At 32.7% G+C, this 19,307-nt stretch overlaps 2 protein-coding genes across 2 annotated transcripts in view; one reads left to right on the top strand and one right to left on the bottom strand.

The window, feature by feature from the left end:
- LOC134688603 (diacylglycerol lipase-alpha-like) overlaps window positions 1-9,400 on the bottom strand; it is a 65,703-nt gene extending 56,303 nt beyond the window's left edge. The window contains exons 1-2 of the mRNA XM_063549428.1: window positions 9,181-9,400; window positions 2,772-2,992 (exon numbers count right to left, since the gene is read on the bottom strand). Of these exons, the coding sequence (XP_063405498.1) occupies window positions 2,772-2,992; window positions 9,181-9,275 (316 nt within the window). The 5' untranslated portion in view covers window positions 9,276-9,400. The remainder of the gene's footprint in view (window positions 1-2,771; window positions 2,993-9,180) is intronic.
- A 36-nt stretch (window positions 9,401-9,436) lies between these two features.
- Window positions 9,437-19,307, top strand: part of LOC134688601 (exostosin-2-like) — a 31,943-nt gene continuing 22,072 nt past the window's right edge. The window contains exons 1-6 of the mRNA XM_063549427.1: window positions 9,437-9,526; window positions 10,965-11,504; window positions 11,838-12,044; window positions 14,087-14,279; window positions 14,730-14,869; window positions 15,157-15,382. Coding sequence (XP_063405497.1) covers window positions 11,017-11,504; window positions 11,838-12,044; window positions 14,087-14,279; window positions 14,730-14,869; window positions 15,157-15,382 — 1,254 coding nt within the window. The 5' untranslated portion in view covers window positions 9,437-9,526; window positions 10,965-11,016. The remainder of the gene's footprint in view (window positions 9,527-10,964; window positions 11,505-11,837; window positions 12,045-14,086; window positions 14,280-14,729; window positions 14,870-15,156; window positions 15,383-19,307) is intronic.

Below are 19,307 nucleotides of genomic sequence, written 5' to 3'. Positions count from 1 at the left end.
TTAAATTAACATTCTTTACTATATTTAAATTAAATTTAACTTAAAATAAACATTTAAATACTAAATAATTAATCTGTCTTAATTAAGGGGAATTAATCAGGCACATCAAAGCACATCTATTACAATATATATATATATATATATATATACAACTCGTCTAAACATCAACCCAACAATGTTAGATCTGTAAATTTGCTTTCGCAAATTTTTGGTTCTTCCCTATATATATATATAATTTTTTTTTATGTAAATGAAACTTAAATAAAATGTTCCTCTGCATGAAGACATTTTTTAAGTAAAAGACAAAAATAATATTTAAATGATGTATATTATTGTACATTGAGATTTCTTTTTTTTCTCAAAAAAAATTTATTCACTGTAAGAATAGTATCTACTGGTTGATTGATTTTCAAGATTTCAACCCACTTTATGCCAGTAAACAAGTTGAAAGAAGCTGGGGTGGAGTACTCAGAGAGGACCTTATGGACCTTCGACAGGAAAAAAAGAAATCCTAGACTGGTTCAAAAAGATAAGTACAAATGTAATAGAGTAATATGCACCTGCCATGGACACCATTCAAACTCATTACCCCAGTGCTTACCCCAAGGCCCTAGACAATATATGTCAGATATATCAATAAATAGAACAAAAGAGAAAATATCAAAACTCACCGATTCTAATCACATTCCACATTTCAATTCTCAATTTTATAAATTTATTTTCTATTGAACATTGTTGAAACAAAAGAGATACAATCAACAAGTTTTAGGAACGGAAAAATTCTGCAAATTTGGCGGAGACATAGTTCTTAGAAGATGAAGCGCATTTCGTTTTATACTTTTGTCCCCTATACAAAAATCTTCAAGAGAAGAATAGTATATCTAATCTGATTAAAGATGATTGCAAATCCGTATTTCTTAAAATTAATCCAAATAATTTGGTTCATGCCAAACAAATATTGTATTTCTATTTCACTGTGTATCCATCTGTTGAGTTGAGTCTTTTTCAACTGATTTGTATAGTTTGTTCTTGTGTTGAACTGTCACACCACTGTCTCAGGTCAGGGAAGGGTTGGGATCCCACTATAATTCTGTATGTGCCTGTTCCAAGTCAGGAGCTTGTGATAGTAGTTGTCATTTGTGACTGTGTTACTTATTTGTTTTGGTTCATTATTTTATACATACACTAGACTGATAGTCTCTAGTTTGAATTGTATTACATTTTACATTGAGGGCCTTTTTTTAGCTGACAATGCAGTATGAGCTTTGCTTTGTTGGAGGCCATATGGTGGGTGACCTATAGTTGATAATTTCTGTGTCATTTTGGTCTCTTGTGGAGAGTCCCATTGACAATCATACCACATCTTCTTTTTAATATGTAATAATTAGAGCCAAGCTTTCCAAGTTTATAATAACTTTTAGTGTTGTTTATGGAAGTTTTATATACAACAAAAAATAGACTTGTGTTTATCGCATATCACTAATTTTCACTTGTTATAAATGCATCATGTTTTATTTACATAACTTGTCATGTTGTTCATTTCATTTATCATGTTTATGTACACTGGGATTACACAATGTCATATTAATTACTTTATCCAATCAAATACTTGATTCAATTTGAAAACACCAGCAAAATATAACATTCACCAAAATTTTTGGATTTGAAATCTGAAAGGGCACAAAAATGCAAGAATCATTATTAGGTCTAAAAGTGTCATTTTTCACACTTTTTTACTGTGGGACCCCTCGAAAAGTTTCTGACAGGCTTAATTGTGGGAGGGAGGAGGGTTCAAATCAATAAGTTTCATTAATATACATTTTGTTTTGTGCCAGTTAATAATTGTATGCATTATTCCATGTTTCTTTACACACTATAAACAATCAAAAATGGAGAGAGAAAAAGAGAGAATTCAAGTGTTTCATGATCTATAACTGATGTATAACCAAATGTATAAGTACTCTTGGAATTGGAGTTTAATGTGAAATTTTCTCATAACTTCATCTCACCACTTAAAGGAAATAAAACTTTTCCCTAGAATCTGTTCCTGTTGATTGGGTTTTCTATAATTATTGCAACAGGAACTGTTACATTAAACAAATGCAAGTATTTTCTGTGGAGTTATTCAGTGCAAAAAACTTGAAATTTCTCCTTGAAAAACCAGGAATTCAAAACTTAAAGTACCAAGTAAACAGATACTGATTCTTGGGAAATGTTTTGTATCCTATATACATGTAGATATAAATTATATATTTGTTAAAGACTTTCCAATTTCAACAGCCATCTTATTCTCAGAATTACCATTACCTTTCACATGTCTAATCATTTATTTTTGACAATTTAAATCACATTTATACACAAGTTCTATCTTTTTTGCTAACAATTAAGAATTTAATTTGTTGTTTGATGTCATTTTTTAAGGAGACATATCTGTATAAAAACAGATGCTATAACTAGCAGATGAATGTGTTCATTAATCTCTTTGATCCAGGAATGTATAATACTGTGGATTCATTATTTTTCGTTGGATACCAATTTTCGTGGTTTTCATGTGTACAAGTGAACCACAAAATTGAATGTTCAAAGAATGACATATTTCATATATGTGTACACGCAGACTTCCGCAAAACCACGAAATCAAATATCAATGAACATGCAAGTTTTTCTGAATCCACGAAAATTGGTACCCACAAAAAAATTGATGAATCTGCAGTACACATTTTTTTCACAATGGAAACCATGCAATTCCATACCGATAAAGATATACTAACCTAATTTAGTATAAAGCAGATACTGCATACAATCTCTGGGTTCAGCATGTAGAATGGTTCCTCTCAAACTGACCCAGAAAATAATAACTTCTATCACTATGGCAACAGATATCATAACAAGGTAACCAAGGAGATAGTTCTTTAAGTTAACAAGTCCAACAGAGCACATCTTTGCTGGTTCAAAATCTACAACTCCAAGTATAACAGCTAGTACTATTTCCCTGGATAAAAAAAAAGTACACAAATGTATCATACATGTACATAAAAAGCATAATCACGGCAACCCTGAAGCGACCAATTTTACTGGTAAGAAGTGACCTTGAAATACAAATGCAGCTTCTATAATGTTAAATAGCCTTTCTGTCACTGTTATTAAATAACTTCTTCATTTTGTCTCATGTTTTTGTTTCTCAAAAACATATGTATGATTGTAAATTGTTATTTATGCCAAAATATGATTATCATTACTTATGTGTTGAGTTTTGTTTTATTACATCGAAATTGGAGCGGAGGGAATTGGTAAATTTTTAATTAATTAAAAATACTTCATTGTTGATATTTGTAGCTGTATGAAATTTAACTGGAGATACAACAGTTAATAGGCAATATATATATATATATATCTCATTATCTGCATTTAAACAAAAGTACTTTTAGTTTGTTTTCAATTATATAGTAACTTTATTCCTTGAAAAAAGTACTTTTTTAATGTTTACTTAAATGCATGTTTATATACTTTGGCATCAATAACCTGGAGTCAGTTTCACAAGAAAACTTGTGACTAAGATTATTCACAAGTTGTTTTCTGAAACTGACACCTGGGCATAAATATGTAAGTAACCCATTTCAGCTTATAAAACAAATTGAAAGTACTTGGGGGAAAAGCCTGGTGTAATATTTCCTTAAGCCCATATTGAGATGACTTCTACCAGTAAAATCAATTAGTTCATGAAATTTTTCATAAAATACTTATCCACAAGGACAATTTTTTTATCCTACTATCTGTTGTATAATCAATTAACCTAATTTGACCACAATTGTAATATAAATATCAAAACTGGAGACATATCATACCAATCAATAGCTTCTGTGGAAGGAAGGAAATTCTATATGACTATACTAAGAAACGCAAATAACACACCACTTCTTCAAAGACGTAGTAGTATCACACTTTCTTGCTTTGGTTAAAATTAGGCAAAACTCTAGTATATTCTTATCCTAACCTTGATTTTATCCACAATTTTCAGATAATTTCTTGTCAAGGGGGAAACAAATTAAAAAAATTAAAAGATGGTGTGTTTGTTTTGTTGTTGAGTATATTACAGATTACCATCAGGTGAGAGTGTTTATTTTTCTCACCTCAAATCTGGTTACACTGACTTAGATCAATAAATATATCATTAATCGTGATTCATTCAAAATATAACAATGCTTAAATTTACAAAAATCAAATATCAGCTAACTCATCCGTGCATCATTAAAAAAATCCATCATAACTGAAAGCTCTTGTCTCAAGGAGCTATATAATGTTTAGTGATATATATATATTTAACCCTTCTTAACAAATTTGTTTAAATGCATGTACAAAATGTCTATTACATGTACTTCATACAAAAGTCAATAAGAGATTAGTGACCATAAATAATACTGCAGATTCATTAATATTCGTTGAATACAAATTTTTGTAGATTTTGTGGGTACTGGAGACCACGAATTCAAATGTTCAACGAAATGCAAATTTTCTAATGGTATGTACATTTATGCAGACTTTGCCAAAGCAATGATATTAAATATCCACGAAAATGCAAGTTTTCCTCACTTTTACCTTATATTTGCATTGGTACTATTTGGATCTCAAATCAAAAATAAAGGGCTGCGCTTAAGTGCATGATACGCCCGTTGCTCTTTTAACTTGTCTTTTATGCTTTAAATGTATTGTCCCAAAATTGGAAAATCCCCCCCCCCTTTTTTAAGCATAAAAATTCATAACACGGGAATGTAAAATCTGAAATTAATAAAAATTGAAAGGGAGCTAACATCAATAAATATAAACAATTCACAAAAGTTTCATGGACAATGGTGAAAGGCTTTTTGAGTTTTTGTCCAAAGTGTTAAAAATCCCCCTTTTTTTATGAATAAAGCCCCATAAATCCAAAACCACAAAATCTGAAATTTATAAAAATTGAAAGGGAGCTTACATCAATAGATATAAACAATTCACCAAAGTTTCATGGACATTGGTGAAAGCCTTTTTGAGTTATTGTCCGAAGTGTTGAAAATCCCCCCTTTTTTATGAATAAAGCCCCATAAATCCAAAACTTAAAATCTGAAATTTAAAAAAAAAGAAAGGGAGCTTACGTCAATAGATATAAACAATTCACTTAAGTTTCATGGAAATTGGTGAAAGTGTTTTTGAATTATTGTTCGAAGTGTGGACGACAGACGGACAGATGGACGGACGGAGATCAGTATACCATAATACGTCCCGTCGACGACGGGCGTATAATAAGGAAATCAAGAATCTGTTTAAATTTTGATAAATGACTTTTAGAAGCTTTTGAAGTCTTATATTAAAAAAAATAGGTGTTATGGGGCAAAATATATTACCCTGTATTAGACCTAAATTAATATATTCTTTGTTTCCCAAATCCCGACCCTGCCAAGCCCACGCAGCAACCAAGCATTAAAAAATGATCGAGTGAGGGATTTAATTTTAATAAGATTGCTGTGCTCCACTCTTGTGTGCTCTTATTTGAATTAAAGAAATCCTTAAAATCAAAAGTGATATCAAACCGTTCAAATAATATCCCTGGATTGTTAGCATTTGTATATAAATGAAAATAACTCGATCTTAGAGCAAATCAATCAAATCATTGGAATCAACAGTAAACAATGAATGATTTTCACCATATGAATCAACAGTAAACAATGAATGATTTTCACCATATGAATCGTCTTGTCAAGAATCATTCAAAACCAAATGTTCTTTATCAAATGACTCATGTATCATTAAATTTCTGATCAATCTGGCTGAATTTGTTATGGTATTTGAATTGATTTATTAATAGATTAGTTAATGAATGAAATAATTCCAATCATTCATGTAAACAATTAAGTGGTAGTACATTAAATAACTGGACAAACAGTAATTGGTCAATCAATTTGTCTAGGCAATAAATAGCAGTATTATCATAAAGTTTCTAAATGAAGTAATGATAAAAAGGCCAATCAGTGAATGGACACTAATGGCATGGAGAGCAACCATGTTATGCAGAAGGACAGATAACTAATCATACTGTTATATATCTGGATGCTGAGAACAGCCACTTATCTGTTTTAACATAATAATCACACAAGATAGACTGATTTTGTTACTGCTTCTCCCAGATAATCATGGCCACAATCAACAAACAGCATATAAAACCACCAACCTCCACACAACTGTTTTGACTAACCAAAAAAAAATCATTCTTTAACAGGTTAAAAGCTTTTTGTTTTTCATATTATTTGTTTTAAAAAATAATCATTATACCAAGGATTTGTATAGTAAGTCTAACTATACAAATCCTTGATTATACTATTAAGTAGCAGTCCAGCTAAGAATCATGCAAAGGGTGATACATCCATAGTGAAGGATATCCATCTGCTATAGTTTAATTGATTCAACTTGAGGCAAAAATAATATAAATGGCAATTTGCACACAAAAAATCAAGCTGTTAAAATAATGCATGTTCTATTACTATATATTCATTATATTGATCTGTTTATACATTTGTATTTATACAGTGCTCACATGCCTACCTGTATATTTATACAGTGCTCACATGCCTACCTGTATATTTATACAGTGCTCACATGCCTACCTGTATATTTATACAGTGCTCACATGCCTACCTGCAATCTTGGAATGTCTTATCAGTGGTAAATAATAGACAACTTACAATAGGTTTATACTTTTACAATTCTCATGAACATGTATATCTTTTAGTTTGTTTTAAATCAATTTTGAGAGTTTGAATCATCTCAATCCTGGACATTTTTCTGATTGTAAAAGGAATTGAGTTAATATAATTGCTTATGACATCTACCTCATTTCAACTTTGGTGGATATATAGTTGTCTCATTGGCAATCATACCACATCTCTCTGATTTTCTTATATTACAGTAAAGCAGTGGTTAATTTAAAACAAAACTTAATTAAGTCAGTGAATTACCGTATAGAGGGTTATTTTCACTGGTGTAAAATTTCATGAATTTCATTGAATAAGGTATACATGTATACAAAATATTTTGGCGGTTATTATTTTGGCAGATTGAAACCTTCATTAATACCTTTGCATGTGTTTTTTTTAATTCGGTGGAATTAGTTTATTTGAATTTTGTTCTATCCATGAAAATAAGCCAAAATTTGCACCATGCAAAAAAATCTGTTATACAGTAAATGTAATGGACACCTTTTTGAGCTAGATGGTCAATAAAGTTAAAAACCATTTTTGAAACCCTATTAAGCATTGCAATATTTAGAAAACATGGCTTCCTGTATACAATGTACTGGTAGGGTAATATTGTTACATACATTCATAGTCTTCAGATGGGACTTTATCACAAATTATCCCCTAAGTGTTTAACAATTCAGCTTTAAATATGATTTTACTAGCTTCTAAATGATAAGACATTTAATTGTTGTGCGCCAAAGAGATAGAAAATAATACAAAAGAGTACTGAACCACATATCAAGTGCCTTAGGACAAAAGTAAACCAATCAAGCATGTGATGATGCATATATAAAAGATTTGTCCAAATTTATTGAAATATGAACCGGAGTGTCATCTAAAAAAGTTTTATGTGTAAAGTTTTAGTAAAATTTATATCCAAGATAACTGATGATGTCTATAGAACATTAAAAAATAAAAAACAAGTGGAAAATACAAATTTAATACTCTTCTTAAGGTACAATGTAGAGTCTGTTACCTTACAATAAAGTTTACAATAGATCTGTTCTTATTGATCTTCTGTGAAACAGGTGTTGTTAGCATAAAACAACTTAACTCTTTACATTTCACACCAATCTGTAATATCGATTTCCATCATGACTTTTCTTAGATCCATTTAAGTTATAATACATGAACATCTCAAGCAAGAGTAACTCCTAATATCAAATATTTATGTCATATGATACATGCTGTATGCTGTTTTAGTCATGTTAGTATGTGATGCAAAAAATCATTAACATGGTTTAAAATTTGCAATTTGATGTAAAGTGAAACCAATGAAGTGATCCCCCTGGGGAATAAAGGAAATAAAACAACACATTTAAAATTAATATATTGTAGTCTTCAAGGGATCAAACCAGGATAATTTTGAAGATTTAGAAATATTTAGTTTATAATTTACCGTACAAACTTGCTTCATATTTAACTTACATTAAAAATCAAATTGAAAATACATTTAAATACATGTAGCAGTCATGTGTCTTTTGCTACATGTTGTTGATAGATTGCTGTCTGATTGATTCACATCCAAAATTAACACATATTTTTATAAACACAAGGGTTTAGTTTCAGGTGAAAATAATCCACATACATTGATTGTTGAATGTTACATCATGTATGTCAGATATTTAAAATGTACTACACTGCTGTTCTCCAAGACAGTAGGGGGTGTCCATTCCCCCTCTTTGTAGGAAAAATGTGGTTGATTATTTAGGGACCCAAGCATGATTGGAGCAGCCCTCTCTTAGACAGTCAGTGCCCCCCTTAATGAAAATTCCTGGATCTGTATAATGATTATCCGGTAATCGCCAACAATACAAAATACAAGTACAAATACAAATATTTTTATTGGCCCAAACTCATTAACAATAAATGGTTAAAACCTATGGCATTACATACAAGTATGAAAAATTTAGGATAAATTAATATTGAACATGTCAACATATTTATCATCTCTTTCAATAAATAAGACAGAAGTTTACAATTAATGTGTGTGTTACAACAATACAGGAACCTGTGTGTCACTGTGTGTGTGTTTTAATAATATTTGTGTATAGATCCCAAATTTCAACTAGCAATACATTAAATAGGAATAACTATGTATACATTTTATATGTCCTATGATGAAACCTACCATAATAAACACAATGTATCATAAGTTAATTACTACAAAGCAATTTGATTAAGGAGATTAGTTATAGCTACCATCTGTTGTTTCAGACATATATATACAGAGCTGAGATGGAGTCTGATTGATATACATTCCCAATTCACAACAGTTGGAATGGAAGCTTAATTCTACTGATTCGCTTATTATACAACTGCTTTAGTTGTTTTCACTACATCAAATCCATTTGAAGAATTTTAGTATTTTCCAATATTTCGATAATCTGAGTAACTTTGCCAATAATCTTACCATGCAATGTGCATAAACAATAGCACTACAGCAGGAACCACTAAATCATCTGATCCAAATGACCACCTCCTCTGAAATAATACTATCCCCGGCATTACTATGTCCTTCTGACCACAACATGTGTGTTAATATTTATTTATATGTGATATTTCCATGTAACTAATATAATTTCCTAAAAGTCCTCTGCTAAAATATTGACAGACGATGCTTCTGCAGGTGCCCGTTTCAGTTTTGAAACGACGATTTTCATTGGATGAAATAATTAACCGGAAGTGGAGTTTGTAAACATTGTCTCATGAATGAATTTCATTAAAAAAATGTGTTTTAGTGAAATAGTTATGTTCAGGTAAAACTTTTTAAATTGAACTGAACACCATCAAATATGGGGTTTGAGTGATGTCATAAGCAGTTGATTGTCAAGAATTTTGTAATTTCAGTTTTGCCACAGACCCTGAAACTTTACTACATGTATTGTCTCTGAATTTTTTCCCCTATATACCTTATTGATCCTTATTGCTAAATTAACACAAGGTGCTTAACTCGCATTTGTTTTAAATGTTACCTGGTTGTGAAGTTCCGTTAAAATTTGAAATCCAAGTTGTCAACCCCACTAAACTTATTTATTATGCATTGGCTTATATACAATGTAGCTTATTTGCAGTAGTTTTACTAAAACTATATGTATAATTTTAAAGATGTGACGTCTAAACTGTATGAATTTGTATTGATGACCAAAGTACTAGATAACGTCATAGGTAAGTGGCGTTAGATATACACAGTATAAAATAGTGTTAGATATACACATCTATTCTATGATCGGGTTTTTGTCTCTTTGACACATTCCCCATTTCCATTATCAATTTTACAGTATGGTAAAAAAAATATTCCATTCTTTTCAATAATGTGGCATTATGCTATGCCTCAAGTAGTCTTCTGTGCATGATTTTCAACATTTTCCACCTTCAATCCATGAAATGTGAAAACTAATTACAACTGCTATAAAATTAATTAAAGTTGACTGGCCTTACAGTTTATACATGTATATATGACTCAATACAAAAACACAGAGACTGCAGGTGTAAAATATGTACTCACTATTATCTTATTGATATGTCAAAAGATACCCATTCATTGTGTTAGGATTGGAATTATGTGGCAAATTTAATTGACCAGTTCTAATATTTTTTTCAGTCAAACGCTTCTAAAATTCATATATAGTTTGGGATTTTATCAATTTTACACTAAAGAGCCTATTAGATTATTTCCTGATACATATACTGTTCCCAGGTTGTATTTATATAAGTGACTAATCTAGATCTCCATTAATCATTTAATTAATACTAATGCACTCTTGGTGGGTGCTTATGATAATAGTTGAATTTATGTACCTACACATAGTTCCTAAATTGTATATCAGCCTCATAAAGAAGGTTAGATACTGGGTTTAGGGGGACCCTTATGAGTTTAATAGTACCTGAGAAACTGATCAAATCACATTGACTAATGAACCATGAAAATGAGGTCAAGGTTCATATGACCCTGCCAGACAGCCATACATGTTTACACCTTAAAAACATGCACACACCAAATATAGTTGACCTTATAATTGTTTTAGAAGTATTGAATGCTTTTAGAGTTCACATTAGTCTGTCTGCCATGGTTCATCAGACTCACCGTCACAGAATGCTTAACAAGATTGTTGTCCATAAATTTTATTTGTGGTATTAATATAAATACTTTTTACTTTATTTATTAAACTAAATTGTTGTACATATGTTTTTCAGCCAAACTTTTTGGTGCTAAGCTGAAATGGAATGGATGATAAGTTACTAACCAATGGAAATCAGGATGAAGTTAAAGCCCCTCCTACTTATGATTATGATTGGAGCTTTGGTAGTTGCAGTAATAGGTTTCAGTTTATGGTCATACACGTCCAGTGAAGACATTAGTGATCCAAAGCATTTGTTTCTGAGGTCTGACAACAGTAAAACATTAGAACTAACAACATCAAGCCCCGGTGCTTCTCCTCGAGATACCAGATGTACCTACCATACCTGTTGTGATGTGTACCACTGTGGGTACAATGACAAGACCAGAATAAGTGTGTATATTTATCCTGTCAATGAGTATGTGGACCAGGCAGGTAATGCCATCACTTTGCCCTTGTCTAAGGAGTTCTATGAAATGTTAGAAGCCATTGCTGACAGTCCATACTATACCAATGATCCTGAGATGGCCTGCTTGATAGTACCTTCTGTTGATCTCTTGAACCAGAATAGCATCAGATTAAGAGAAGTTGGACAAATATTAGCTTCATTGCCATGGTATGTATCTGATCAGTGGGTTGCTGTCAGTACATGTTCTCAATGATATTTTAATACCTTTTGTAATGTTATGACTAATTTGTTGCACATTTGAAAATAAACAGGTAATCAGATTTTATATACATGTTATATGAAATATATGTGTCCATCATTTTATCCATTGATAACTGGAATTTACATGTAAACTCAGGTGCTGCATGAATTATAAATGCTACATTAAAATGGAAAGAGCTCATTTTCAAAGGAAGATATATTTTTGTGTTAACAATTTGTTTGAATCACTTGCTACAACCTTAATGTCATGTTATCTTGTGTAATATTGTCTATTTATAGGTGGAATAATGGTAATAATCATCTTCTGTTCAACATGTTACCTGGGAGTTCCCCAGATTACAGTACCGTGTTAGAGGTGGACACAGGGAAAGCAGTTATTGCTGGAGGGGGATTTTCTACCTGGTCATACCGTAGAACATTTGATGTCTCAATACCTATATATAATCCTCTTATCCAACCTGATAAAATGCCTCAAAAATCATATCTGTAAGTTGGAACATTTGATGTCTATATACCTATATATAATCCTCTAATCCAACTTGATAAAATGCCTCAAAAATCATACATGTAAGTCTTGTCAAACCAGTTTACACTTCATGGTCTTTTTCAATACATAAATTGATCAATTGTGTACATGTATTTGTCTGATATTGAGACAGAATTCCTCTACTCATGATGTTCCAAATATAATTGAGAATGGAAATGGAAATATGTCAAACAGACAAAACCTCAACCAAAGAGCAGATTGGCCATGAACAGGTCTTCAACAGTGAAAAATCCTGCACCCGGAGGTGTGCCTCAGCTGGCCCCTAAATTAAATAAGTAATATTTTAGTGAAAATGGACATCATGCTAAACTCCAAACCATATAAACGAACTACATTCATTTGTAGGATTGAAAAAAAAATACAAGACTTTCAAAGGCCAGAGGCTCCTGATTTGGGACAGGCACAAAAATGCGATATGGTTAAACACGTTTTGTGAGATCTCATCCCTCCCCTATACCTCTTAGCCAATGTAAAGAAATACAAAGCAATAGGCACAGTAAAACTCAATTTAAAAGAAGTCTGAGTCCATGTCAGAACAGAAAACAAAAGAAACTAATTAAAAAGACAATGATACATAAATAGACAAAAGACTACAAGCAGTTACTATATATACAATATACAAGAATACAATATTTTTATTTTTCCAAATTAAAGGGCCCATAAAAAAAAAGTTAATAGTTCAAATGCATTAGGAAACGTTCAGTGGTCAAGGGGAGATAATTTTGCTATTTTTATTAGCATATTTAACTAATTTTCTGATTTTCTAAGTTGCATGTCTTATTATAAGGTTTGCACATACATAGATAAAAAAACCTGCTATCTTCATTACTCATAATCCATGTAAAAAGATCATTTCTGTTTAAATTAACCCAACTGGGGTATTTTTTTTATACATGTATAATCAGTTATATCTCTTCTGGGGTTATTGTCAAGAGGGCATTCCAGAAGAAAGTGCATGTCATTTTCAATAGAAATTGAATCACAATATAAAAAAAATCCTCTCATGTTGAGGTAATATTTCATATTTACCACATACATTGATAAATCATTCATGTCTGCCAGTTTCTATTCTTAAACAGTGATTGCTGAGTCTGTATTTAGTTAACTATGTTTTTGGGGGGTGCTTTAAATCTAAATAATTTTCACAGTCAAATCATCATGAAATGACCTCTTGAATGAAAAATAAGTATCCAATTTGCCTTGATTCTGAAAATAAAAAAAGATCTCACATTTTCTCCCAATCATTTTGAACATTTTATTTAAGCTGTTTTTTCAGTAATTTTTTTAATTTATTTTTGCATAAACTTTTTTAACATATATTTAGGTCAATACCCAATTTTTGCTGTAGAAAATGATATTAGAGAGTCAAGAATTATAGGAGCTAGTTTGAGCTTTACTCTCAATCATTTTTAACTCAGTATAAGCACTTTTCATTCAAATAAATTAGATTGGGAATTCTCTAGTCTATGCCAATACATAGACATATGTGTTAGCAAATTTATATAAAGAGGTTATCTACACAGTTCAGACAGTACTGCTACATTTGTGCACATCTTTGTAACACCAAAAATTTACTTACAAAATTTTAAATATAGCTTCTCAATTACTGTTACTGACATGCCAGCTCCAGACCTCAATTAAACATTAAAAGATAATGTCTTCATCATATGAAAATCTGTTTAGGTTAGAATCAGAATATGTGCTTATAAATTGCAATTGTTTTAGTATCAATGTTTTAGTATCCATGTTTTAGTATCAATGTTTTAGTATCAATTGTTTTAGTATCCATGTCAAAACATGTTTTGTTAATATTCATGGCATCACAGACATACAATATCAAGCTTGTACTAATTCATGAATGGCTGATTGTCAATGAAGGATTATCAGAAATATAAGTATATATTTGTTAATAAAGATATTTTAAAATAAGTTAAAATTTTACATAGAAGCCAATACTAATATCAAATCTATATATTATCAGAGAGAAAAGAAGATATTTGGTGATATCCTCTCAGACCAGTCTGCATAAAGAATACAGAGATGTTTTACATGACATAGAGAAAGAGGAACCAAGATTTTTATTTATCCAGAAGTGTCTGACTGATGAACGGCCATGGAATTTCTCCAGACGTTGTAAACAAAATGTGGCTTATGATTACCCTCAAATTCTCCAGGTAAACTGTAAAATCCCAGTACAGTATATGGTACATGATAAGGCTTGAGATATTTACAAGAGTCCAAACATCTGACAAATATTCCAAAACCACACCTAAGTACATCCTAAAACTGGTGAAAAAATAGATATAGGATGGTGTGAGTGCAAATGAGACAACTCTCCAAAAAGCATGAATAATATATTATCATTTGTTTTGTTTTACCATTGTTAGATTTTTTGTTATTCAACTTTATATCATGTGAACTTGGCTGTACACCAGTACTAGTATCTAATAGCTGTACCAATAATTTTCTGTTTACTGTTTAATTCATTCTTTTTAAGCCAGCCAAATAAATTATTATCATGGTTATACTTGATCTAAATTATGATTCTACATTATATTCCGTTATAGAAGGAGCTTGAATAAGCCAGTCAACTTAAGTGTTAATATTTCCTTCTTTTTTTTTAGGATTCTACGTTTTGTTTGGTAATAAGAGGAGCTAGGATTGGCCAACCAGCTTTATTTGATGTGATGTCAGCCGGCTGTATTCCAGTCATTGTAGCTGATGGTTATATTCTACCGTTCTCAGAAGTTCTGGACTGGAAAAGGTATGCTTAAAACATGTGTTATATTATATTGGTACAATTATATCCCCTCTTATCCATGTAAAGGTAGATATTTTAATCGAATTTTCAAGTAAATAGCTAGAAGATTGATTGACACGATTGGCTACTTTATATATCATGGATAATTATTTTTTAGCCAGGTTACTTGGTAACTGTTTCTAAACACAAGAAAAAAAAACACCAAAAAACAGAAATTACTTAAAGATAACAATATTTTATACTTCTAGTTTAATAAATGAAGATAAAAGTAATGTGTTATTGTATTACAGAATAGCTGTGACTGTTTTAGAAGATGAATTAGAGAACATGATACAGATATTAGAATCCTATTCTCAAGAAAAGATATACGAACTACGACAACAAGTTAACTTTATATGGCAGAAATACTTCAGTTCACCAAAGGTTATTGCCTTGACAACATTACAGATCATTAATGACAGAGTTTTTCCTTATGCAGGAAAGTCATATGAAGACTGGAATGACATTCCAAATACGGTAAGGTTGCAACACTACCTATAGCAAAGTAATATTATATTAGCTTGGCTTAAGTAAAAGGAAAAGGAGACAGATTCTATTTAACTGATCCCACAGTTTTTGTCAACACTTTAAATTGAATTGTGTGATAATGCACAGACAAGTGTTTATTTAAACCATGTTAAGTTGCATGCTTGATGTGTTTACATATTTAACATAGAAATAAGAAGATGTGGTATCATTTGCCAACATTCACAGATTTATCAAAGCTGCATTATATATATAGGCAGTCGTTCCTTTACAGAGAACACTAAAGAATCCATTATTCCTACCATTGTGACCTCCCAGTGCTCAAGGATTTACATACTCTTTCCCTTACAGAGAACACTAAAGAATCCATTATTCCTACCATTACGACCTCCCAGTGCTCAAGGATTTACATACTCTTTCCTTTACAGAGAACACTAAAGAATCCATTATTCCTACCATTACGACCTCCCAGTGCTATATAAATATATATATAGACAGTTTTTCCCTTACAGAGAACACTTAAGAATCCATTATTCCTACCATTACGACCTCCCAGTGCTCAAGGATTTACATACTCTTTCCCTTACAGAGAACACTAAAGAATCCATTATTCCTACCATTACGACCTCCCAGTGCTCAAGGATTTACATACTCTTTCCCTTACAGAGAACACTTAAGAATCCATTATTCCTACCATTACGACCTCCCAGTGCTCAAGGATTTACATACTCTTTCCCTTACAGAGAACACTAAAGAATCCATTATTCCTACCATTACGACCTCCCAGTGCTCAAGGATTTACATACTCTTTCCCTTACAGAGAACACTTAAGAATCCATTATTCCTACCATTACGACCTCCCAGTGCTCAAGGATTTACATACTCTTTCCCTTACAGAGAACACTTAAGAATCCATTATTCCTACCATTGCGACCTCCCAGTGCTCAAGGATTTACATACTCTTTCCCTTACAGAGAACACTAAAGAATCCATTATTCCTACCATTACGACCTCCCAGTGCTCAAGGATTTACATACTCTTTCCCTTACAGAGAACACTAAAGAATCCATTATTCCTACCATTACGACCTCCCAGTGCTCAAGGATTTACATACTCTTTCCCTTACAGAGAACACTTAAGAATCCATTATTCCTACCATTACGACCTCCCAGTGCTCAAGGATTTACATACTCTTTCCCTTACAGAGAACACTTAAGAATCCATTATTCCTACCATTGCGACCTCCCAGTGCTCAAGGATTTACATACTCTTTCCCTTACAGAGAACACTAAAGAATCCATTATTCCTACCATTACGACCTCCCAGTGCTCAAGGATTTACATACTCTTTCCCTTACAGAGAACACTAAAGAATCCATTGTTCCTACCATTACGACCTCCCAGTGCTCAAGGATTTACATACTCTTTCCCTTACAGAGAACACTTAAGAATCCATTATTCCTACCATTACGACCTCCCAGTGCTCAAGGATTTACATACTCTTTCCCTTACAGAGAACACTAAAGAATCCATTATTCCTACCATTACGACCTCCCAGTGTTCAGGGATTTACATACTTTTCCCTTACAGAGAACACTAAAGAATCCATTATTCCTACCATTACGACCTCCCAGTGCTCAAGGATTTACATACTCTTTCCCTTACAGAGAACACTTAAGAATCCATTATTCCTACCATTGCGACCTCTCAGTGCTCAAGGATTTACATACTCTTTCCCTTACAGAGAACACTAAAGAATCCATTATTCCTACCATTACGACCTCCCAGTGCTCAAGGATTTACATACTCTTTCCCTTACAGAGAACACTAAAGAATCCATTATTCCTACCATTGCGACCTCCCAGTGCTCAAGGATTTACATACTCTTTCCCTTACAGAGAACACTTAAGAATCCATTATTCCTACCATTGCGACCTCCCAGTGCTATATATATATATATATAGACAGTCTTTCCCTTACAGAGAACACTAAAGAATCCATTATTCCTACCATTACGACCTCCCAGTGCTCAAGGATTTACATACTCTTTCCCTTACAGAGAACACTAAAGAATCCATTATTCCTACCATTACGACCTCCCAGTGCTCAAGGATTTACATACTCTTTCCCTTACAGAGAACACTTAAGAATCCATTATTCCTACCATTACGACCTCCCAGTGCTCAAGGATTTACATACTCTTTCCCTTACAGAGAACACTTAAGAATCCATTATTCCTACCATTGCGACCTCCCAGTGCTCAAGGATTTACATACTCTTTCCCTTACAGAGAACACTAAAGAATCCATTATTCCTACCATTGCGACCTCCCAGTGCTCAAGGATTTACATACTCTTTCCCTTACAGAGAACACTAAAGAATCCATTATTGCTACCATTACGACCTCCCAGTGCTCAAGGATTTACATACTCTTTCCCTTACAGAGAACACTAAAGAATCCATTATTCCTACCATTACGACCTCCCAGTGCTCAAGGATTTACATACTCTTTCCCTTACAGAGAACACTTAAGAATCCATTATTCCTACCATTACGACCTCCCAGTGCTCAAGGATTTACATACTCTTTCCCTTACAGAGAACACTTAAGAATCCATTATTCCTACCATTGCGACCTCCCAGTGCTCAAGGATTTACATACTCTTTCCCTTACAGAGAACACTAAAGAATCCATTATTCCTACCATTACGACCTCCCAGTGCTCAAGGATTTACATACTCTTTCCCTTACAGAGAACACTAAAGAATCCATTGTTCCTACCATTACGACCTCCCAGTGCTCAAGGATTTACATACTCTTTCCCTTACAGAGAACACTTAAGAATCCATTATTCCTACCATTACGACCTCCCAGTGCTCAAGGATTTACATACTCTTTCCCTTACAGAGAACACTAAAGAATCCATTATTCCTACCATTACGACCTCCCAGTGCTCAAGGATTTACATACTCTTTCCCTTACAGAGAACACTAAAGAATCCATTGTTCCTACCATTACGACCTCCCAGTGCTCAAGGATTTACATACTCTTTCCCTTACAGAGAACACTTAAGAATCCATTATTCCTACCATTACGACCTCCCAGTGCTCAAGGATTTACATACTCTTTCCCTTACAGAGAACACTAAAGAATCCATTATTCCTACCATTACGACCTCCCAGTGTTCAGGGATTTACATACTTTTCCCTTACAGAGAACACTAAAGAATCCATTATTCCTACCATTACGACCTCCCAGTGCTCAAGGATTTACATACTCTTTCCCTTACAGAGAACACTTAAGAATCCATTATTCCTACCATTGCGACCTCCCAGTGCTCAAGGATTTACATACTCTTTCCCTTACAGAGAACACTAAAGAATCCATTATTCCTACCATTACGACCTCCCAGTGCTCAAGGATTTACATACTCTTTCCCTTACAGAGAACACTAAAGAATCCATTATTCCTACCATTACGACCTCCCAGTGCTCAAGGATTTACATACTCTTTCCCTTACAGAGAACACTTAAGAATCCATTATTCCTACCATTGCGACCTCTCAGTGCTCAAGGATTTACATACTCTTTCCCTTACAGAGAACACTAAAGAATCCATTATTCCTACCATTACGACCTCCCAGTGCTCAAGGATTTACATACTCTTTCCCTTACAGAGAACACTAAAGAATCCATTATTCCTACCATTGCGACCTCCCAGTGCTCAAGGATTTACATACTCTTTCCCTTACAGAGAACACTTAAGAATCCATTATTCCTACCATTGCGACCTCCCAGTGCTATATATATATATATATAGACAGTCTTTCCCTTACAGAGAACACTAAAGAATCCATTATTCCTACCATTACGACCTCCCAGTGCTCAAGGATTTACATACTCTTTCCCTTACAGAGAA

The sequence above is a fragment of the Mytilus trossulus genome, chromosome 10 (assembly GCF_036588685.1).
Source record: "Mytilus trossulus isolate FHL-02 chromosome 10, PNRI_Mtr1.1.1.hap1, whole genome shotgun sequence".
In the NCBI taxonomy this organism is placed as follows: domain Eukaryota; kingdom Metazoa; phylum Mollusca; class Bivalvia; order Mytilida; family Mytilidae; genus Mytilus; species Mytilus trossulus.
The sequence above is the reverse complement of the archived record's forward strand: the minus strand, read 5'-3'. Positions and strand labels throughout refer to the sequence as shown.